Source organism: Ambystoma mexicanum, chromosome 2p (assembly GCF_040938575.1).
Source record: "Ambystoma mexicanum isolate Mex_15411 chromosome 2p, UKY_AmexF1_1, whole genome shotgun sequence".
Taxonomy (NCBI): Eukaryota; Metazoa; Chordata; class Amphibia; order Caudata; family Ambystomatidae; genus Ambystoma; species Ambystoma mexicanum.
Genome location: NC_090923.1, coordinates 1,028,958,076 through 1,028,982,003, shown reverse-complemented (window position 1 = coordinate 1,028,982,003; position 23,928 = coordinate 1,028,958,076). Strand labels below are relative to the sequence as shown.

At 46.0% G+C, this 23,928-nt stretch overlaps 1 protein-coding gene across 1 annotated transcript in view; it reads left to right on the top strand.

Moving 5' to 3' along the window:
• The window catches only part of SF3B2 (splicing factor 3b subunit 2), a 633,281-nt gene that overhangs the window by 427,747 nt on the left and 181,606 nt on the right, over positions 1-23,928 (top strand). The window contains exons 13-14 of the mRNA XM_069644893.1: positions 19,721-19,870; positions 20,308-20,397. Of these exons, the coding sequence (XP_069500994.1) occupies positions 19,721-19,870; positions 20,308-20,397 (240 nt within the window). The remainder of the gene's footprint in view (positions 1-19,720; positions 19,871-20,307; positions 20,398-23,928) is intronic.

Sequence of the window (23,928 nt, the reverse complement as noted above, 5' to 3'; positions counted from 1 at the left end):
CCTTAAAGTCGGCCAAAGAAGAATACGAGATTCTGAAGTAATTGGGCCAACTCGCCAATAAACCAACTGGCCAAAGGGGAAACGGAAATTTTCTTCGCTCACGTGGCCAAAATTCTCAAAGGAGTTCCACTTATAGCCAAGGTACTGCCTGAGGAAACAATGGGGTCAGTCCTCTCAGAATTACCCAAGAGGAGCGCGCAGATCCTGCGGTCGCGGTAGAGGCAACTCCTCCCGAGGTGGTGCTCCACCTCAAAAGCACTGACTATCTGCTCCAGGTGCCCTCCCATACCTCCCCAGTAGGAGGGAATCACCACAGACAGATGGGTGCTGTCCACTGTAACAAGCGAATACTGCATAGCTCCTCGAGCAACCCCACAACCACCCACCACGACAAACTACCCATTCAAAGGAACATCACTGCATCCTCCTTGAGGATATCGCCACGCTTCTAAAGGATGCCATCGAGGTTGTCCCGGCTGACCAGGTAAACAAGGGTATTTATTCAACCTACTTCCTTGTGCCAAAGAAAGATCCAACAATGTGCCCAGTATTATATTTGAGCCCTGCAAACAAATATGTCAAGCCACAAAAGTTCTGCATGACTATGCTACACGAGGTTATCCACCTACTAAAAAAGGGGATTACATGGCAACACTGGATATGAAAGATGCCTGTTTTAATATTTCGGTGTTCCCAGCGCACAGAAGATTCTTGCGTTTCAAGATGGCGAACCAGCACTACCAATTCAAAGTGCTGCCCTTCAGAATAGCATCTGCTCCAAGGGTATTCACAAAGGTACTGATGGCGGTGGTGGAAGCACACCTGCACAGGGAGGCAATCCCAGTGTACCCTTACTTGGAAGACTGGCTGATTACAGGGGAGTCTTCCCCTAATTTGCAGAAAAAAAATTCAAATAACTATCAGCCTTCTCTTTCAGTTGGGCTTCTCCATCAACGAGAAAGAAAATCAAGCCTAGTACCAAGCACGACCAAACAGTTCCTAAGAGCTGTCCTAAACACTCAAGAGGGGTTGGTCTTTCCATCAGAGGAAAGTCTCCAAAACATGTTACTGCAAATACATGATCAGGTTGGCCGCCAGATAAGGGTGCGCAAAGCTGTAAGTTTGCTAGGCATGATAGCATCTTGCATTTACCTGGTAACTCGCGCGCGCCTGCTACCCATGCAGGAGTGGTTTGTGAAACAGTGGTCTCAGGCAAGTGGTCAGTGGGACGATCTAGTCGTCTTTTCACCAACACTAGTAGAAAATCTTCGCTGGTGGACAAGAGAACCTGTTGAAGGGGAAACCCTTGTTAAGGATTTCAATCATGCGACAAACACCTTGGTCTCAGCCTAGTATGCAGCGCACAACTGTAATGCTTATCTCTTTATATTATATAAATTCAATATTGAGATGGTACCCCATTCGAATCACACCCCCTTTTCAAATACCAATGGACCATGAACCAGGCTGGTTGGTAAAATACAATATTTATCTATTTTAAAATTCAAAAGAAATCATACACTTTTTAATATGGGGCAGCAATCACCAATGGGGTGATAATTACAATGAAAATGTGAGCAATGCACGGGTTTAACCTGCTAGTGGAACATAGACACAGCACAGCGGAATAGGAGCACTTTTTGGTTTGGGAAAGATGGCACCCGAGTTAGAATTTCCCCCTGAAATGTTCCTGCAACCCACAAATAAATTCTGAGTGGATAAACAGAAGCAGCAGGTAATTAGGAATAAGAAACAGGAAACTGAATCCAAATCTGACCTTCCCTCCCCAAATGAGATTTTAAACCCCTTCCAATGTTATGAAATGAGACTCGGAAATGGACAAATAATGAATGTGTGTTAAAAACCTTGAAGCAAATATAATTCCTCACTAAAGCAACAATGCAAAGATACTAACAATCACAAAGAATGGATTACCAAAAGCATCCATTTCGAAAATGAGTGGAAAGTTTAAAACAGATTGCAGCAAAATGACAAGTTGGAAATTCTGCTTTTATTTTTCAATTCCCGCCTGAAATACTGCAAACCCGTTTTTAATAAAAACGGGTGAAAAACCCTGATTTGGAGTGCTGGGGATAGAGGTATATCCCATGGATATTCTAGAAGTGAAACTAGGTCTCTAGTTGGTAAATTGGAGGAGTTATACAAGATTGAAAAAGGTGCGCTTTGAGTAAAATGAAGCCGCGAAATAGGAAAGGAAATCCGTTGTGACAAGAACAGTTTTACTTTAAACTAGAGTATTCAGGCTAGCCCACCAAATAGGGACACAGTAAAATCCAGGGTTGATTTGCGATTTCAACCCCGTCGCCCCAACCTGACGGAAACCAGTCCGATCACTCGAAATAAGACTAATGGTTTAGGAATACACAAGACAAAATTACTAAAGAGATGGCGTTAGCACAAGAAATCAAGGGCAGGGTTGCAAGAATGAGTGACAGTTTCAACAAGTTATCAGGATAGGATGACTTGGAGAGTGCAATACGGACCAAGGCAAGACAAGGTATACTATGGATTTCTATGGGGTGGCGATTTATACTCCCAGTCCACCTTTTAGTTTTGGGTTTTTTGGACCGTCAATAGGTTTTGGTCACCACAGGGCGGCACACCTGGGAAACAGCTGTGCCGTTCTGGTCACCGATGGTAATTCTGGGCACTGGGTACTAAAGATCAGCTGGATGCAGGATTGCAGTGGTCATGCAGTTACGGGGCAGCACGCCAGGCTGGTTCAGGATGCTTCCCTAAAGAATACCACAGCTTTCCACTTTTTAATGGGAGACTAGTGGGTTTTCAGAATTGAGGCCTTGCTGGGAATAGGATCAGCACTGCTTGGGTTTTGCAGTGGGCCCTGGAGTAGGGTCAGCAATGCTTTGGCCTTGTAGTTGAGATCTAGAATCTGGACGGATGGAACAGGAATGCAGCGCAGGAACGTCAGGAAGAGTGTGTCTAGAGTCTTGTCAGGGACTCTTATTTATAATGCATAGGGACCGCATCAAAGTAGATGACTGGGGCAGGCTTAACTAAACACGCCTCTAACAACTGGATTGGACAAGGGTGATAGTCTCTGCCTCGCTCTCAGCTGGTTGGATTTCAGGAAAATGTCAGGTTTATGATGTGTTTTACAATGTCCAAAAACCTCCCACAGTTACTTTAACTAAAATCCGATTTTTGCCACAAACATACATTTATACAATTGCAATCGCTTAGCAAATTATATACACAGGTTACATATTTTGTGTAGCACATAGCAGTCCAATCCTCCAGTCCGTGAGACCTTGTTTCGCCCTTCTACCAGCTTTTCGCCCTTTTCAATGGGATTTATAAGACTCAAAATTCTATAACTTTATACATTGGTGTGGATGATCATAGGGGATATATGTACACAAATTTGCATTTGCAACATGGATGCTTTTTTTGTAATCTGCAATACTTTGCCATTTCTATTCCCAAGGTGTCAATGAATTCTACCATGTCTTCAATGAAAGCCCATAAAATCATATTTAAACTATAACACTTTCGCATTTTTCCAAAGTCTTGCTGCAGAGAAGTCTTTCAAGTTTATTTATGAAATGGTCTCTGCAAACAAATGGCAATCCTTTGTCACAGGACCATTTTGTTTATCTCTTCAGTAGCCACCAACTGTCACTTCCTCCAGAGCAAAGTGGGGGGGGGGGGTTATAGCTTGATTGAAGGTGTATAGCCCCCTTCCCCTCTTCACACTTCCTGGCCCTGAGAGTTCCATTGTCCGTGGTTTCAGCCCAGCAGAAATTCTTTCCAACCTAGTAATTATCAGTGGAGTGTTTGTTTCTGTTGAGTCTATGGTGTGGTTCCCAACCTAGGGGGGAAGCTTTAACTCTGCCAACGGGAATAACCTGTTTTTGACAGCTTGCATATCCGGCCATGGAGGTTTAAAACCTTTATTTTCTGAAAATTGGTCCTTAGTTAAAACCTGTGGAATAAAACAGCCCATGTATGTATTTTCACCAGCCACAAACCCCTTCAATTGCTAGGTAGTGGTAGGCTTTCTTTCAACAGTTTACATTTTAAATGGGCATTTTGTCCTTTAGTTTTGGAAAAGCCCGTTTTTACGCATGTCGTGAAAACTGCTAGCATTTCCTTTCAAATTCGATTTTGCCATCTGACTTCCCAATGTTGCCTTCTAGTCAGTTATTTTCTTCTAGGCAGTAGTTTATTTGAAGCACTTATGCATTGAAACTGACATGGCTCAGATAGCTGGAGTCTCTTTTGAACTACTGAGCTTTGATACATTTGTAAAGAAATGAATGCGTTTTCCCGAGCAAATAAAAGTCTGACAGGGCCTGTCATTCAGAAATTATGCCTGGTTTTGCTGAGGCACAATGAGATATACTGAGCATGGCAGGGACTTATTAATCAGTGATTTAAGGAAGAACAGATGAAAATGGCGTCGGCAGCATTATTTGCAAGGTGAAAAGTTTCCTTTTTAATGTAGATCTTGGGCTTTCAGCAAAGCAGTGCTGCATTTTCCCTCCATTTCTTTTGTACAGGTAAGAACACACTGGCATGCTCCCTTAGGGTGTCCCCTTGTTCCATCCTGCCTGATTTGTGCTTGGCAGGACGGTGCAGCCCTTTCTTTTTTCGGTTTGTTGCTGAAAAACGCAGTTTTGAGACCACAGGAGCTAGCGCACCCATTTTGCTGTTTCTGCGCAAATGCAGCTTGGTGATGTGGGGAAATACTGTTGAGTGGGTCAATATACCCCACACCCTCCTATCATCCGGAAGCGACGCTCACTACCTTCACTACACAGCTCAGGGTCTGTGGTCTCATGCAACAGCACAGAACCACATCAATCTACTAGCAGTCCCCTGTTCCCTGGCTTACTGTGAGTAAGCCAGGGAACTACAGTTCCCAAGGGTAGAAAGGATCTTTGGATCCCTTTTACATTTTGTTAGGTGAAACCATCACACCCCACCTTATGTGGAGTGCTGGGGAGATGCAACGTATCCCCTTTCACACTAAAACTGTAACAATTCTGTTACAGGAACAAGCTTACCTTTAATGGCTGGTCGCAGTGATACCTTATATTAATTTGGTGCACCTTTACCGCGGGCTGTGCCCAGCTGCAGTAATGGCACCCAAGGGTGCTCATTTTACCAAAATGGCCCTGGTAGTCTTTCTTGCACCATTTGTGTTTCTTGTCCTTTCTTGTTCCTTCCCCTGACATTGAGGACGGGAAATTAGTTTGTGTGATTTTTATGTTCGACGGGAGTCCCCTGGACTTCCCGCCCAGGCTCCAGTCTGTCTGTAGAGGCATGAACCGAGGCAGGAGTCCAAAACTCTGCAGTCCTTTGTCTTACTCCTTGCTCAATGGGGACAAATCGCAGTGGGGGCTGGCTGTCATGATTGGACGAACCGACCTCCCCTTGTTCTAAAATGCAGGGAGAAAATGCAGAAATTTTGCTGTAGTTCCTGTTAAATACTGTGAACCTGGAAGCTGAAGACAAGTCGACCACTGAAATCAAAGAGGATGATGAAGGAAAAGCGGCTGAAACGATTTCCAGCGACCGGAGAGCCTGCTGTGTAACCGGAGCCTGCTGTAGCCCTTCCTTCCAATCGACCTGGGGACTCCGAAAACAATGACCCTGACCCGGAGCCTGGTGAGACGCACTATACTCAAGGGCTGCAATACCCTGGAACCTTGAGCGATTGTGCGCTGCAGTCTTCCGCATTCTGGATCTCGCTGAAACTTCATGGGCTTCCTGGTGCATCTCCAGAGACAAGAATAGAGTACGAAAAGTCCCCCTGGACCTTTGTAACAATGAGAATTGAACCGTGATTTTGTCTTCTGTGCTCCTTGAAAAGGCGCAAAATCCGCAGAACCGCCATCCGCCGCGAGGAAAACCTTGCCTAGAGCCTTCTCTGTTGATCCCTGCTGCAAAGTCCCTTCCAAGGTCTTGATTTCCGTCACCACAAGGAATCCACTGACCAGATATTTGGCTGCAGAGCCTGAAGTCATCCTGCTGCAAAATCTTCTTCAATGCTGAGGTACTGTGTTGGCTTGGGTATGTACTTACCTTAAGTCTCTTGGGAATCCTGAATAGTTGTGGGGTGTTTTCTGTGATGGGGAGGCCTCTCATCCATAGCACCCAGTCCCACTGCTAGACTCCTGCTAGTGTCTTCTGTGAATCCCCTGGACCCTCTTCTAACCCTTAGAATGAAGTACTCGCCTGTTTTCCCAGTCATGCTGAGGAACTCTGACTTTTGCTACTTAAGAACCTATTCTAATACGGTCTGTTGGACACTAGTCCCTAGTGACCCCCTTGCACTGAACTCTCATGCTCCAAGAATAGGATAAATACTTTAAAGGGATTGGGCCTTTTGCCTAGAAAAAAGAACACATGTAAAAGTTATTTACTTTTAAAAGAGTTGGTTTGTAACTGTAACTCTAAGAGTGAACCGTTACACAAGATCTTACCTTGGATGTGTGATTCACTATTCTTTAAAGTATGGTTAACATCTTTATTTCCTTAGAAACCGTTTTGCCATTCTAATACAAAGTAGATGTGAAGGTATATTACTCACCTGCGATTAGGTTGTGCCTCTTCCCAAAAGTAATGTTGATATCACCAGATTATGCCTGTTAGGATAATTGTATGAGTGTCCCCCAACTGGGTCTCTCTTCCCCTGATTTGCTGCTGGCCTGTCTAGAATAAGTCTGTATTCAGTTGTTGCCTACCTAGAATAACTGAGTCATTCAGTAAGGTGTAGCATTGGATTTTGCTTTACCTGTACTGTTGTAGACGGACATAAGAGGAGTTTTTGGTTCTAACTGTCCCTAATAAGTCATACATAAGTTACTTGTATAGCTGGGAAACCCCTAACCTGGATTCCTTGTGAGATTAAAAAGGTATATGGGATTTACTTACCTTGAGTTAGCTATGTGCCATCCAAAAATAAGTTACAAGAGTTACTGTTTATCTCAATCTGTGTCACCGATTTCGAAAGCACCTGTAATTGAATATTACATTCTTAGGTTTTACTCGCCTAGTATGTGTTAACACAAAAGTAGTTATAGGAGTTTACTGTACCTGGGATAAGTGTTCCACTATTCACAACGTTTATTGTCCAGTTGCCTGATTGTGATTTGTTAATGAGTCATTGTACAACTGGTACGTTCTACTGCCCTGGCATTATTACTGAAGGTAGTTGTGAAAGTAACCATTGGTTTTTGCTCCCCAAGAGTAGGTGTGACCTATACTGAATGTGTATGAAAAGGTTTTGACTTCCCTGGAACTACTGTTAGGTGTTCCAAATAAGGTTTATGCTTTGGTCTGTGCACCTTCAAGCATAATGTTTTTTTTATAATTATGATTACATATATTGTGTAATAGTACTTCATTACCCCTAAATTTATCTGGGCCTACATGTATTTAAATCCTTTATTTTTAAAATACATATTGTTTCAGTGATTCTTTGGACCATTTGTATTACAATTTCATTTGTACTGATTCTACAGCCCTCTCTTCCTACTAAAATAAGTCTGACTGCTCTGTCTACACTACAATGAACTCTGGTGGTACAGGTTTATACTAAGAGTGGAGTCTTGTACTGCCTCAGTTGAATGGTTTTACTAACCTCTTAGTTGGACTTCTGAAAAACTGTCTTAACAGTCGGTAACCGCAACGACATCTGCAGGCGCATCCAAAATCAACCTTCAGCCGCCGAAAGCACACGAATCTCGCAGCTATTGTTTCAGCGACGGAAAAGCCCAGAAGTGCCCCCTCTCGTTGAGGAGTACTCTGAAGGCTGCCAGCCCCTCTCCAGGGCTTTATCGGGTAAATCTCCCCCTTCTGAAGAGCCTTTCCCTCCTCCATACCTCTCTGCTTCATCCCTGTGGATTAGGCAGAGATTTGAGAATGATATGGATAAGATGTCTCGATTCATAGAATTATATGGATAAGATGTGACAATTCACCAAAGCTGCAGAAGCTCCCAATTCAGTCACAAATCCATCAAGAGGAGTTATTTGAGTATTCAGACAAAGGGAAACATATGAGGACAATCATTTTAATCAGGACATTGCTGACCAGGACCCGGATTGGGAACAAGATCACCCAGCAGATCAAGCACCTTGGCTCTCACACACTCCTACCCCAGATGGAATAGGACAAAATGACAGAGGGCAAAAAGTCTGACCCCCAAAAGTCAGACTGCCATTTTTCCGCAGATATATATATGTGGGGGGGGGGGGTAAAGTTAATAAAAATGTATAGGGGTCTCCCCCCACATACATATTTGCAGAAAAAGGTCAGATGTTTGGTAATTTCACGCATATCCACCCCAGACATTATTTGTTTAAACCCGCCTTTGTCACTTCAACAAAGGCAGCCATCACCAATAGATAACCAGATGTTATTTAATGCCATCCTGATGAGAGCCGCAGATCACTTCCAAATTGCTACACAGGAGGCTGTCCAGGACTCCGACTTCGTTGAGGACATTCTCAAAGAAAAACCTTGCACTAGTCAGGCTATTATTCTGCTCAACTCCATAAAGAAACGTCCTTCTCCTTCTTTGTCTCCTTCCCTCACAAGGGCTGACAACCCTTGTGTTGAGGAGAATTTTCAGTTTACTGCTAAATTCCTCCCACCTTAGACACCCAGCCCTTTTGCTGAACTTTGGGACTTTGTACTTTTAAGTCTGTGTTTTCTGTGTTTTATTTAACTTTGGAGTCTGACAAACTCCATAGGCATCATCTTTTACCTTGTGACGCACAGCACCTTCACTACAGTGGCACAGAGAGGTCTCTTAGATTTCCCTAAGGTTTAAATACCTTCTCTTGGATAAACTACTGTTTCCAAGAGCAGTGAAGTGAAATTGACTTTGCATACATTTGTTGCTTTCTAGACCCAGACCACACTATTTTACCATAGGGTGCTGGAGGGGGTTACTTAGTATCCCCTTTGTCTAGTTTCTCATGTAACATTTTTATGTTGCCCTTTCTATAATTAATGGCTGGTGGCAGTGGTTTCTATTTTACTACCATTGTGGGTTTTTACCGCAGACTGCGTTCGCAGCTGCAGTAAAGCACCCATGGGCGCCCATTTTGTCAAAATGGCCCCGGTCTTCCTTTTTCGCCTTTTCTTGTTGCAAAGATCCTTCTTGAGATGTACTCTGCACGCCAAACGAGGTTTGGTTCCTTTGTTCATTTTGTCTTTGGCGGGATTCACGTGTGAAGCCCACCTCTGGCTCCTGCATGTCTGGGTGCAGGAAGTGAGGGAGGTGCCTGTTACAAGAATGCACCCAAAGGTGATTGGCCGGCTGTCTGTCTGGCAAGGACAGCCATCCTGCTGTGTGATTGACAGCCAGGCTGGAATGAATTGGAGAAACCTGCATAAAAGGCAAGGATTTTTGGCTTGAAAGGCAGTCGACCACTGGACAAAGGAATCCAAAGAACTACTTGGAAGAGAAGTCTGCTGCAACTCCTGGACCGTTGGTTTGCCCGGTGAAGCACTGCTGCTGTGCTGAAGCTCCGAATTCGCCTTGACTAGAGAAGCTCTGCAAGGACAACTTATCCCTTTTGAGTTGGTGGGACCAATCGACTCTAAAGGAAGCCCGTCTGGACATCCGCTCGGAGCTGGCTGTACTTCTGCTGCTGCTGGAACCGAAGTGCCAGGGAGAGGAGCACCAAATAGAGTGGATCATTTTTAAGTCGACCGGAGTGGCAGGAAGATCCTCTGGACTTCCCTGAAGTAGGACTGACCAAGCCTGAGCCACCTCAGAGTTCTGGACCCCATATGCAAGGAAAGTCAGAAATGGTATCTGTGAACCACAGTGTTGCTATTTGTTCTAGACGCGAAGAGCTGAAACCGCGAAGTGCTGCTGAATTGAAGTTTGCCCATTGCTGCTGCTGACCTTCCCATTGTGTTGCATGAGTCCCCAGACGCCCTCCCTCTTGTGCCCACGACTGAGGCCCAGGAACAACAAGATCTGCAGAGCCTCACAGAACAGAAGCCAGCTGGAACCATTTCTTCTAACCAAAGGTATTGTAAACCTAAGAGGACTTACCTCTTGTTGTGTAGCCTTACTTGCTCTCAGTTGAGACTTGTCTTGGCTGCCCTTGCAGAGTTGCTTGCAGCTTTGCCCCTCGCAAGCCTCCCACTTTGGGGCCCTTCAAGTGATTCTTATGTCTACAAACATTTATAAAAATATTGTGCAAGAATGTTACTTACCTGCAAAGATCTTCAGCTCCCCTAGACCTTACTCGAATAACATTGGCTGTCCTGACTTCCTGAGAGACTCTTCTCACTTCTGACTGTGGGCCTCATTGCGGGTCGGGCGGTCCGGAAGTAAGTGGCGGTAAACACGCCACCACTGTTAATTCCGGATTGCCCGATCTAGAGTCCTGCAGGCGGGAGGTGGCGTTTCCACCAGGTCTGACCTGGCGGGTTTAACACCGCCCACCTGCAGGCGGACGTGGAAACACCAGCACCATCAAGAGATGGTGCTGGTGTTTCCACTTCCCCATTCCCATTGAGTCCTATGGGACTCGATGGGAATGGGGATTTACCGAATTGCGCCTCCGGAATTCCCGGGACACCAGGGTCGTAATTCCCTGGTAATTCTGGGAGTCACGGAGGCGGAATGGTAATAAGAGTCTGGCGGTAACCGAGCCAGGAAAACTGGCTGGTTGCCGCTGGACTCGTAATGAGGCCCTGTGTCTTTTACCTTTCCCCCAGGGGTTACATTTACTTGACATTGGACGGTTTAAAAAGTACTTGACAGTTTAGGAATTTGTTAACCTTTGTTTTATTCCCCAATCTAACCTTTACACCAAACTCATTATTGCTCTAAATGTACCAGTGATAAACCAATGTCCACAGCGTCCTAGCTATTTGTCACCTGAAGGTGTATGAAGTGTCTGTGTGCCATCCACAATGGGTATCATCTGATTTAGAGAAACTAAGAGTGTGTTTTGAAGTATATTTGTTACAGTGATGGTGATAAGTGTTGGGGCTGTTTGAAGGAAAAGGGCACCATGATACATATGTTGTGGAATTGTACAACAGTGAATGGTTTTTGGAATGATGTCCTAGATTGGGTTGACTTGGTGTGGAATATTGCTTTCCCAAGAACACCCTTGGCTGTACTTTTGAAATCCCCAAACTATGTTTGATATTTGGATTGGGTGGTGTTGTGCTGGGTCACTAAAGTTCTTCTGGTGGCCACTAGACACATTGTGCGTGTCTGGAAAACAAGGAAAAAGCCATCCGTTGAAGAGTGGCTAGTACATGTGCAACTCCTTTCGTGTTTTGAGAAGATAAAGTTTGGTAAATTGTGTAGCGACGAGGGTTATAATGAACAATAGAGTGCTTTTAATTAATTTTATGTTTAATATTTGTCCGGAGCTAGGTCGCTTGTGTTTTAATTCTTTAAGAGTGGGTGGGGTGGGGTGGGGGTTAGGAAGGGGGTTTGGTGTTGTGTCCTGTGTCTTGTGTTGGTCTGTGTTATTGGTACCTTTGACAATATTCTATCAAAGTTCTGTTTGACATTCTAAAATTCTGTGGATATTTTTCTTATTGTTTATTCAATCAGTTTTGTTTTAAGTTCCATGCTGATTACCATTTCATTGGTCTAATTGCATTGTAATTATTTATTATCCTGAAATATGAATTTGTTGTTGTTCTGTTCTTAAAAGTTAAATAAAGAGGATAAAAAAACCTTGGTGTGTTTGTTTGAATAACTGTCACTGTGAAACTGTTAGAACCCTACTGCTCACATTGACCCCTCTTGAGATGAGCATGGCTGCTCAGCCACACTACCAACCTGTGGTTGGGTTCCTATTGCCAGGTGGTGAAGGTTGTTGTAGTCTTCCAAAGGATACTGCACACGATCTTGCTTAACAGACATCATCCATTCACGCATGGGAGGTGGATCAAATCAGACCAGTGGGTGCTGAAGACAGTCACCCACGGTTATTGCATCGAGTTCCACCGACCACCTCGATACCACACTCCAAAGATCAGGCGCCTATCACCAGCACACCTGCAAATCCTGCTGGAAGAGGTGCAGATCCTTATGGCAAAAGGCGCTGTAGAATTCCCCAGGTAAAACGAGGGTATTTATTCAGTATACTTCCTTGTACCCAAAAAGGATCTCACCATGCGCCCCGAGTTAGATCTGTGCCCAGTGAGCAAATATGTCAAGCCGCAAACATTCTGAATGACAACAGTGCAAGAAGTGATCCCACTGCTGGTGCAGGGGGATTCCAATGTGGCCATGTATATGAAAGATGAATACTTTAGTATTTCAATGTTGCCAGAATGCAGAAAGTACCTAAGGTTCATGATGGAGGGGACACCCTATCAGTTCAAGGTTCTTCCCTTCGGCGTTGCCTCAGCATCCAGGGTGTTCACAAAGGTACTGGTGGTGGTAGCTTCTCACCTGCGCAGGCAGTCCATTACATTCCAGTCTATCCTTACCTCGACAACTGGCTCATAACAGGGGATTCGTATTGGAACATGCCTAACGAAAACCCAGAAGACGGTAGATTTCCTTCGCCTGGGATTCTCGATCAACGAGAAAATGTCCAGTCTGAACCCCAGCCAGGGGAAGCAGTTTTTGGGGGCTATGATTCGGACCAAAGACTGCTTTGTCTTTCCCTCCAACGCTGTCCATATCCCTCACTACGTAGCCAGTCATGAGGTGACTGTACGCAAAGCCATGCGACTGTTGAGAATGATGGCCTCCTGCATTTATCTAGTTCCTTACACTCGTTTGCGCATGCGTCCCATGCAAGAGTCTCTCTCGAGCCAATGGTGTCAGGCCAGTGGACAATGGCATGATCTAGTGGTTGTCTTGGCAGCCCTCGCTCAGTCTCTGCAGTGATGGTCAAGGGAAAACCTTCCGCGGGGAAAGACCTTCATCAACCCCGCAGTAGGAGCCACTCTTACCACAGGCTCATCTCTGACTGGGTGGGGAGGGCTCATCTCCTTCAACAGACGGTGCACGGCGTGTGGTCCCCAGCAGTAGCATCCAATCACATAAATCTGTTGGAATTGCTAGCAGTGTTCAATGCCCTGAAAGCTTTTCCAACAGACCTCCAGGGGAAGACGGCTCTGGTTCTCACGAAAAGTACTACGGCCATCTATTACCTGAGCAAACGGGAGAGCACTCACTCTCTAGGGCTGTCCAAACTGTAACACAACATATGGGAAATGGGCTCTCAAACACAAGATGATGTTCCTGTCAACACATTCCAGGGGAACTCAATCTTCTGGCAGACGTACTCAGCAGAGACTTCCCCCCCCCCCTTCCCGTAGAGTACGAATGGCAACTACACAAGGACATTGTACTCAATGTCTTCACAGACTGGGGTTTCCCAGAAATCGACTTGTTTGCAACTCTGGAGAACGCCCAATGCCCAGATTACGCCTCAAGGTACCCTCAGAACCGCTCCAAGGGGAACGGTCTCTGGATAACATGGTCAGGGAAATTTGTCTATGCTCCCCCCCAACCCCCACTCGCTACCCCCGCCCCCCCTGATTCCCCTGCTCAACAGACTAGTGCACAAGATACACCAAGAGCCTTTCAGAAAGATCCTGATGGCCCCAATGTGGGCCCGCCAACCTTGGTACTCCCATCTAATGACAATGTCGGTCTCCCTTCCCAGGAAACTGCAATGCCCTTACAACATTCTATCTGAAGACAGGGGTGAGACGCATCCTTGCCCTCAAACTCTCAATTTAACAGCCTGTCTCCTAAGGTCATAGAGTTCGGGCACCTCCAACTCCCTCAGAGATGTAGTGACATACTCAGGGGAGCATGGAAACCAGACACTGCTACTCCAGCAAATGGAAGCACTTTATCTGTTGTAATAACAAAGGTATGAATCCTGTTGATTGTACACCAAGACCTATTCTGTTACCTGCTAGAATCTGGTCTTGTTTTCAATTCCCTAAAGGTCCACCTAGCTGCGCTTCCAGCATACACCATGTCCCAAAGCAAGGTTTTGTAGTGGAAAAGTCCAGTAATTCGTTTTTATTAAGGTAGTAAAGAGGATTCATCCCCCTACCTCTAACCCAGCTCCCAGATGGAACCTGAATGTTGTACTTTCCAGGTTAACAAGGCCTCCACTTGAAAAAATGCACAAAGCTAGCCTGAAAGCACTAATTTACAATAGTGTCTTCCTGGTGGCGATCATCTCTATAAGGAGAGTTAGCAAACTGCAGGCCCTTTCAGTTCAAGACCCTTTCGTCAAGATTCACAAGGTAAGGTGGTCCTGCGCACTCGTCCAAGATTTGTGCCTACATTTATTTCAAAGTTCCATGTAAACCAGTCCCTAGAACTACCCATCTGTTTCCAAAATCCCACTAACGTGGCAGAAAGAAGCCTCCACACACTAGATGTTAGGAGAGCAGTTCTCTAGCATGGGGTCTGTCATTGATTCACATGCTCATGAATATTCCCCGTCGTCAGACTGGGAATCCTCTGTAAAAAAAAATCATTTAGTTTCAATTATGAACTGTCTTTCGCCTAACAACCAATCACTGGTCTCTGGGTCATACTGCCCCCAGCCAATGACTGCCCCTCCTCTGGCAGCAATCTTCAGATTTTTACCGCACGTTGGGAGTCCTTGTGCTACACCTCTCGAGCTTTTACTGCGGTTTCCGATTTTTCTGAGAGTTTACTCTGTCGAGCCTCAAGCTCCATTGATCCATCATCCAACTAACAGGGACCCGTTTTTCTAAACTTTCTACACCCCTCAAGGGACATTTTTTGTCGATTTCCCTTCTTGGAAGATTCCAGAACATTCCTTGAGGCCTAGCCCGCATGGACATGGCTGAAGATAAAGGAGACTCAAAGCCTCTGTTCAGGTTTTGCCCTGGATGTGGACAACTGAACCTTTTCCTGGAAGATGGGCACTCTGTGCCTTTACTGCCTACATTCCGACCAAACGCACGTGGAGGAGACTGCACCATGAAGGACCGTCGCAAACGTCTCTCCGAGTGTTTCAGACAAAGATCCCGGCGGCGGGTGAGCCCCGAGCCTCACCCAGCAAGAAGAAATCTGAGTGGTCTTCTAAGACCTTTGAGGGTGCTCCGGCGACGGGGGCCCCAACATAAGGCAAAGCACCGATAGCCCTTGGGCACTGGTAGCGCCGTTGGGTCAGGCTCCTTGGCAGCCAGGTTGGGAACGGCATCCCCAGCACATTCAGCCACAAGGCAACACTCCAGGTCGGCGACAAAGAAGAAGTTGGACCATCCGGGTAAACTTCTGGAGAAGTCCCAGTTGACACTGACAGAGAAAGCCAAGGGGGAGCGGGGTGCTGACCCCACTACCCCAGTGAAGGCCTCAAGCACGTCCAAGATCGTGGAGGCCCAGGTTCACCAGGCGAAATCTTCCCTTGAAGGAGTGGTGGCGTCCTTGGCGAAGGCCACGATTGCAGGTTTGCAGGAGGAAGCCCCTAAGACGAGAGTTTCCCTGCCTGCGTGGAGGGAAATCGCCTTTCATACCCATCGATAAGACACCGGTGAAGACGATGCCGATCTCCCCTAGACCATCCCTGTTTGTCGAGCAGAAGGGGCGGGGGCTGTAGTCCTGCAGGGCTCGGACATTCCGAACAAAAAGTTAGTCGAGGCCAGGTCCTATGGGAAGGACCCCGGCGAAGCGAATGTGGAGAGCAGCAGGGCAGTGAGGAGAGGACACAACGCCACTGCCATCGCTCCCGTTGCAGCCACCACAGCACCTTCCACCACTGCCTGGGGACGTGTCGGCGGACATCCTACAGGCACTGCACACCTTGTGTTCAGAGATCCGGACAAGGATGCCCCTGTCGCTGGTGGGAGATCCCATGGCACCTGGGCCGTCGGGGGGAACCCCCCCCCCCCGGCAAGAGGAGAGTCCTTCCTCCTCCTCCTTGCCATCCTTTGCCACCATCCCCTCCTCCGAGGGACGATACGGAACCGGATACGGCGAATACGGGCATGGGTACGGGTGACAGAGGGGTCCTCCCGTCGCCAGTGCCCAGGGCCTCGCCACCCGACGAGATTGGCTCCTTCCATGCCATGATCGCTAGGGCCTCAGATGTTTCAACTGGCCCCCGAGGAGAAGAAAGGCTTCCTGTACCAGCGCCGGGAGGCCAAGAGGAAGACCGTACTTGCTATCCCTCTGTTGGACGACATTTGGGACGACAGGCTGTCCCTCATGAAGAACCAGTCCTCGGCCCCGGCAAGGAGGGACTGGTAAGAGAAGAAATATAGGGTGCCAGACTCTGCACCCAAGTTTCTCAGATCCCAACTGTCCCTGGACTTGGTAGTCTCGGCGGTGGCAAAGTAGTCGTCTTCCGGATCCTCAGCGTCAACGTCCACTCTCCCACCCCCTCCCCGGGACGAGGACCACCCCCCCCCCCCCCCATCCCCCGGACGGCAAGGAAAAGAAACTAGACGCCGTGGGGCGACGGGGTCCTCTCGTCAGCTGTGACGAAAGGCGAGCACTGCCTTAGCCATCATGGCCCGTTATGGCAGGGAGCTTTGGTTCAAGATCGCTCCCCTCCTGGACTTCCTTCTGGACGACAAGAGAGCTGAGGTGCTGGATATCCTGCAAGAAGGCAAGGTTGCATCGGACCATGCCATCACAGTGGGCTTCCGTCAGATGGGCAATAGCGTTTGCCTCTGTCGGCAGGGTTTGCTGAAGGCCACTAGCTTCCGCCAGGATGTAAAGTCGAGGGTGTTGGACATACCTTTCGACAGGGACAACTTATTCGGCAAGGCAGTGGACGAGTCACTTCAGGCCATCCAGACGTATACTGAGACTTCCCGGGCATTAGGCACGCTACAGCAGCGACGGCCATCCTTTCGAGCCTCCGGAGGAAAGGCCCAGGGATACACCAAAGGTTTCAGTGGCGGCTCGTCATCCTACCGTCAACCGTCCCGCTCTTTGGCCTAGGAAGCCTACAGGGGCTGCAGCAAGTCCGTAGGAGGTTGTCCTTTACACAGCACTTAGGTGGGACAAGCACTGCTAAGACATATCTTTTCTACTGTTTGTTCTTACATCCCACCACCAGCTCTGGGTACTGCTCGCTATTCTATACACAGCATGTGATTCTAAGCAGATTAACAAGCATCAGAAGCTGTACATTACTCACCGTAATAGCATTTCTGATGATTGCATCTGCTTAGATTCACATGCGCCCACCTTTCCTCCCCTCATGGAGTAGAAGGAACATGGACATCTTACACCTTCTCTCTTATGTTCTCACTCACGCTGACTATAAGGCTCTCTCATGGTAGAAAAAACACAATCGGAGGGACCTCGACACGTGAGGGATTTTGGGTACACTACATGTCACGTTAGGGATAGTGTTCGTCACGCCCATGTCGACGTCCCCTTTCAATCTTCGAAAGAAAGATGCAATACTCCGCGATTACCACTAGATGTCGGACTATATGCACAGCATGTGAATCTAAGCAGATACAATCTTCAGAAATGCTATTATGGTGAGTAATGCACGTCCTATATTTGTGTATGTATATGTATATATACTTATTTATGGCCATATAACACTGAGAAAAAATACTACTAAAAAGGTAATACCTATATATATATATATATATATATATATATATATATATATATATATATATATATATATATATATATATATATATATATATATATATATATATATATATATATATATATATATATATATATATATATATATATTGCCTTTTTTAGTAGTATTTTTTCTCAGTGTTATATGGCCATAAATAAGTAAACTGGTTTGGCTACAGCTCCCATGGTTGTCCCCGTCACTAAACTAGGTTGGCCATACCTCTGTCGATCAGGCCAGAGCGTAGAAAATCAGTCCTAAGACAATCTTTGGCTCTGGTGCCAATCACTGGGTACCCAGATCCTTCATTTCGCCCTTTTAAAAAGAAGCTGTTACCACGTTGTTTCTCCTTAACGGAACCGTATTTCTGCAGGCAAACACTGGAAGTACTCACCTATGGGTCCTGGATTGGAGGATTATTTGGGATACTCCCTCTAAGGGGTCCCTGTAGGGTGTGGCCATTTGGTTCTGCAGGTCCCCTTCTACTGAATTTCTCCTTTAGATAACATTGGGGACTGAATCCTGCTGTGCTTTTCTTCTCCTGGTACTATTCAGTCTCGAACCCTCCACCGGATCTCCTCTTCTGGGTCTCCTCTTGTATCCCCTTTGGTCGATTTGCTTTTATGTTACCTGTGGGAAGAAACAATTGCCTAGCTTTTCCTATTGATTGCTGTTTTCGAAAACAAAAGTAGAATGTTTGAGGGTACATAGAACTAGGGAGGGGGAAATGTGCAAAAAATAAATCTTTCCTAATGCTTGTTGTCGGCTGCTTTTGAATTTAGCCACACTAGAACTGTACTGATTTTGTTCTCGCCGCCTTGGAAGTTAGCCACACCACAAAGTGCACTGGTTCAATCTCTGCTGCTTTTAAATTTGACCACATTGAAACTGTACTGGTTTAAACCCTGGCACTTTTTTTAAATTTATCCATACTAAAGCTGTGCTGGAGCACCTGTGCTGCTTTTGAATTTGGCCACATTCATTCTATGCTGATTTGGTTTCCGCTGCTTTTGAAAATTGCCATTTCTTTTACTGCATCGTTTTAGCCCCAGGTTTAGCCACTCTAAAACAGCATTAATCGGTTTCCTTTCCTGCTGTCTTGAACCGAGACACTTTAAAATTGTGTTGGTTTAATCTTGGCTGCTTCTGAGCTTGGCCATTTATGGGGCATTGCGATCTAATTCTGCTACTTTGAATGTAGCCTCTTTTGAGGCTGTACTGACTAAATCTCGACCGGTTATCAATTTTGGACACTTTAGATCTAGCCTTCACTGCCTTCGAACCTAGTCTCTTTGAGCTATGCTGATTTAATTGCCTCTGATTTTCACCTAAGTGACATGAATTGTACCAAATAGAATTTCTGCTCCCCTGATTGTTGGCCCTCTGTTGACTTCTCAACATAACCAAGTTAAACCTGCTGGCTTCTACCCTGCTGCTTTTGAATTTCGCTAAACCTGACGCCTGGATTCTGGCTCTTTGCTGCTTTGAACTTTAACACACTGTAATTTTTTTAACTTTAACTTTCCGCCCAAACACCTTGTGGACTAGAATTCAGCCCATCTGAACTGTGACATTTCTTCTGATGCTTTCCGAGCTAAGCCATCCTCAATCCTGATGATCTGAACTTCGCCAACCCAAATTCTGCTAGGAAAGTGCAGCAAAAATGATTAAATTAAGTCCCGCAAGGTACAAAACCTTAGCAAAAACTAGAATGTCTGTCTATTGCTGGATACCAGCAAAAAGAAAAATCTTTTCTGACAGATACTTAACTTTTACTTTACGTGGTTAGAGGTTTAAAGGCCTAAGAAAATGGTGTTTGTACTTCTGTGTTGCTTTAGTTATTGTGAGTGCTCTGTTGCGTTAACTGCACTAATACAATACCCCATAGCGCCTGACGTCTGCCTTTCAGCTCAATCCATGCTTAATTTGATGGAGTTCAGCTAGACCCAAGTGTCATATCCCTATTCCTCAACTAGGGTGGCCTCTCAGAAGTTGAACTCTCCCTTAAGGCTGGTTCTGCAAATCCATATTAACACTCACCATCTTTGTTAGAGTTGAAGTGGTTTGTGGTGCCACCGAGTTGTACATTTGAATGTGACTTTATTTTCCAGGAGGACCAGAAAACTATGAAATCAAAGATGAGGGAGAAAGTTCGCCCTAAAATGGGGAAAATTGATATAGACTACCAGAAATTGCACGATGCCTTCTTTAAGTGGCAGACCAAACCGAAGCTCACAATCCACGGGGACCTATACTATGAGGTAACGTGGAACTACTGTTGCTATTATGTATACAGGAGTGATGACTTGATGATTATGCATTTAGCTGTTGAGTGTGGTACTCCTACATCCTGGCCCCTTTGCTCCATACCTACGGGTAAATAGCCTTTTGTAGGAATGGGTTCCAAAGAATATGTGGTGAAAACTGCTTTCTGTGGTCACCACGATGACTGTTTCAAAAGTGTTTGATAATCTGGAGAGGTTTAAAGGGAACAGGTCTTGAAAAGCTCAGCCACTGCTTGTGGCATTCTTCCCTCTTGGGGCGAGGCGAGTGGGGAGCATGTACACATGGAACTATTGGTCACTTGTAGTCAATTCCTTGGCCTTGTATTAACCTTTGCAAAACCATATTCATTCTGTGCACATTATTATGATTTTTTTTAAATCTTTTTTTTAACTTGTACCATCTACTGACTCAGGGGAAAGAGTTTGAGACACGGCTGAAGGAGAAGAAGCCAGGAGACCTATCGGATGAACTAAGGATTGCGCTGGGGATGCCAGTTGGGCTGGTAAGTGTGCAGTGGCAAGGTCTTGACATTGTGTTTGCAAAACGCTGGTGTGACAGGATAAATGAAGTTCCACAGTTTGCAGTATAGGTTTGGAAGAGCTGCTAGGACTTGGTCTGGATGAGTTGCACAATGCTGCAATATCTGCTTAGGTTACGATCTTGTCATATTTCATGTGCATCATAGCGGGAAGAGACAATTAAGATGTTGATAGCACTGATAAATCTTCCTGAGCATTATACCGCAGTGAGTGGGAACCTTTTTCCACACTCGGTCTGTACTCTTTTCATGGGTGTCATTTTTAAGACTTTCCTTAGTGCCTTTGTCATTTTATCCTTTTTGACAACTTTTGGCACATACTGCCTATTGTTGCTGGGTTGCCTTTGGGGCTTCCCTTTTAACTTTCTCTATCTAACCTTGTGAGAACTACAGTTCCCAAGAGTAGAATGGCTCTTTGGATCCCTTTTAGGTTTTATTAGGTGAGACCAGCACCCCTCACCGTATGTGGAGTGCTGGGGAGATAGGAGATACTCTATCTCTTTCTAAATGTAACACTTATGTTACAAGGACAAACTTCCCTTTAATGGCTGGTGGCAGGGAACCTTGTTATTAATTTGGTACACCTTTACCGCAGGCTGTTTCCACCGCCCCGTTAAAGGCACCCGTGGGTACTCCTTTTACCAAAATGTCCCCTGTCGTATTTTTTCGCCATTTCAGTGTTCCTAGTGCTTTCTTGTTCCAACCCCTGACCTACAAGGCAGAAAAGTCAATTTTCTCTTCGCCGGGAATCCTGTGGATTCCCTACCCAGATTCCAGAGTGCTGTGAAGGCAGAAAGCGAGGGAAGAGTCCAAAACTTCGCAACCCTTCCAGCCTGACAGTGAAAATCCAGAGCAAACTGACAAACTCGATAGGCATCATCTTTACATCGTGTCACACAGCACCTTCAGTGCACTGGCACAGGGAAGTCTTTCAGATTTCCCAAAGGTTTAAATACCTTCTATGGGATAAACTACTGTTTCCCAGAGCAGTAAAGAGAAATTGACTTTACTTAAATGTGTAACTTTCAAGACCCAACACACACTGTCTTACAATAGGGTGCTGGAGGGGTTACTTAGTATCCCCTTTGTCTAGCTTCTCATGTAACATTTTTATGTTACCCTTTTCTCACTGAATGGCTGGTGGCAGTGGTTTCGTTTTAACTACCGTGGTGTGCATTTACCACGGGCTACAGTAAAGCACCCAAGGGTGCCATTTTTGTCAAAATGGCCCCTGTCTTTTTATCACCATTTCTTTGCGGAAAGGTCCTTCTTGAGATTTACTCACGCGCCAAACCAGGTTTGGTCCCATTGTTCGCTTTGCCGAGTGAAGCCCGCCTCTGGCTCAAGGGTGTCTGGGGTAGGCAGGAAGTGAGGTAGGTGCCCGAACCTCCCTGTGCTTAGCCTCCTTGGAGACCCAAATGCACTCTGTGGTGATTGGCCGGCTGACTGTCCAGCAAGGACAGCCACTCTACTGGGTGACTGACAGCTAGGCTGCAATTAATGGGAGAGAACTGAATAAAAGGTGAGGCTTTTGGCTTGGAAGGCAGTCGACCACTGGACGAAGGAACCGAAGAAGAACTTGAAGAGGATGCCTGCTGCAACTCCTGGACTGTTGGTTTGCCCGGTGAAGCCCTGCTGCTGTGCTGAAACTCCAAATTTGTATCGACAGAGATGCCCCTTGAGTGGTGGGACCAATCAACTCAAAAGTAAGCCACCTGGACATCCATCTCGGAGCTGGTTGAATTTCCACAGAGTTGCTGCTGAAAACCATATAGCCAGGGAGAGGAACACCAGATTGTGTGCGTTGCTTTCAAGTTGGCCAAGAGCTCCAGGAAGATCCTCCGTACTCCCAGGAAGCAGGTCTGACCGAGCCTGAGCCCCCTCAACAGTGCGGGACCCCAGAAGTAAGAAATGTCCATCTCAACAGTCAGAAACCACGATGTTGCTATTTGCGGTAGTCCAGAGGAGCTGAAACACCACAGTGCCACTTGTTTGAAAGACTGCCGGTTGCGAGTGGTGACTGTCCCATTGAAGTCCTCGCTTTTGTACCCACAACAGTGAGATCTGCAGAGCTGCACTTTGTATTGAAGAAAAAGCTGCACTTTTTCTTCTCTTCAATACAAAGGTACTGTAAAGTCAGAGAGAACTTGCCTCTCATTGTACAGTTGCTTGCATCTTCTACCACTCAAAAGTCTAAACAGCTTGTAGCCCTACATTTGATTCTTTTCTTCAAAGACTTCTAGAACATTGTGCAAAGACGTTCTACTTACCTACCAGAGGTGCTTCATCCTATATAATACGTTTGCCCATCGACTTTGGCTTAGCCTGTTATACTGAATGATTCTGCTTAGGGGATCCAAAAGTATTTGCCTGATTAAGAATATTTGTGGTCTCTTGTTTGTTCTAATCACCTTTTCCTTTTACCAACTTCCAAGAGTGTTCTAAATGCCAACAGTAAGATATTAAGATAATCCCAAGAAGCCTACAGGGGCCACTCCAAGACCTTCGGAGGTGGTCGTCGTCAAGGCTCACAAGGTCAGCGCTCCGGCCTCCAAGCAGGACTGAACCGGCCATGGCATTGGGTCCCCCACCCATGCACCCCTGTGGGAGGCCGGCCTCCGAACTTCATCAGCGTGTGGGACAACATCTCCACCGATCGATTCATGCTGGATGCTCTCACCCACAAACACACTTCGACATTTCAGTGAAAGTGTCTGCGAATACCACCGGTGGCTGGCAGAAACTACACATCCCCCAGTTGCTGGTGGAGGTTCGGGCCATGTTAAAAAAAAAAAAAGGGGGGGGTAAAGGGGGGGCAGTAGAGCTGGTTCCGAAGTGACTCCGTGGCTACGGGGTTTACTCCAGATGAAGGCCCATTCTCGATCTACGACAATAACAAGTACATCAAGTCCCAAAAATTCAGGATGGTCACGTTGCAACACATGCTCTGCCAACTGGAGGAGGGAGACTTCCTGTCATTTGATCTAGATGATGCTTAGTTCCATGTCCCTGTTCACGAGAAACATTGCAAGTTCCTGTGCTTCGTAATACAGGGGAAGCACTACCAGTTAAAGGCTCTTGTTAGGCAAAGTTTGTATGCAGTTCCCTCTGTTAACACTACAAACAACTGGTATAGGCAACCCAACCTTTGTTATAAGCTTGTACTACACAGTTTTGGTAGCGTGTTGAGCAGCCAGGCTTATCTCAAGAGGGGAAATGTGCGCTGTAGTGGAGTTGCACAAAGATTCACAGTTGCAGGTAGTCAAACTCTTATACTTGAGGTTTCTTGCATAAAAAAATAATTTATCAGTCAGTTATAAAACCTTCTTCAGAAGGGATCAAATAGAATAGTAACACACAAATATACTTCAAGAGTGTACACTCTTGAGTTTCTGAATCGGAAAAGACTCTTTTGGGATGGCCCACAGATACACCCAGAGGTGACTTCAATAACTAGGGTGCTGGGGACTTTAATATTTTACTGTTGTTAAAAGG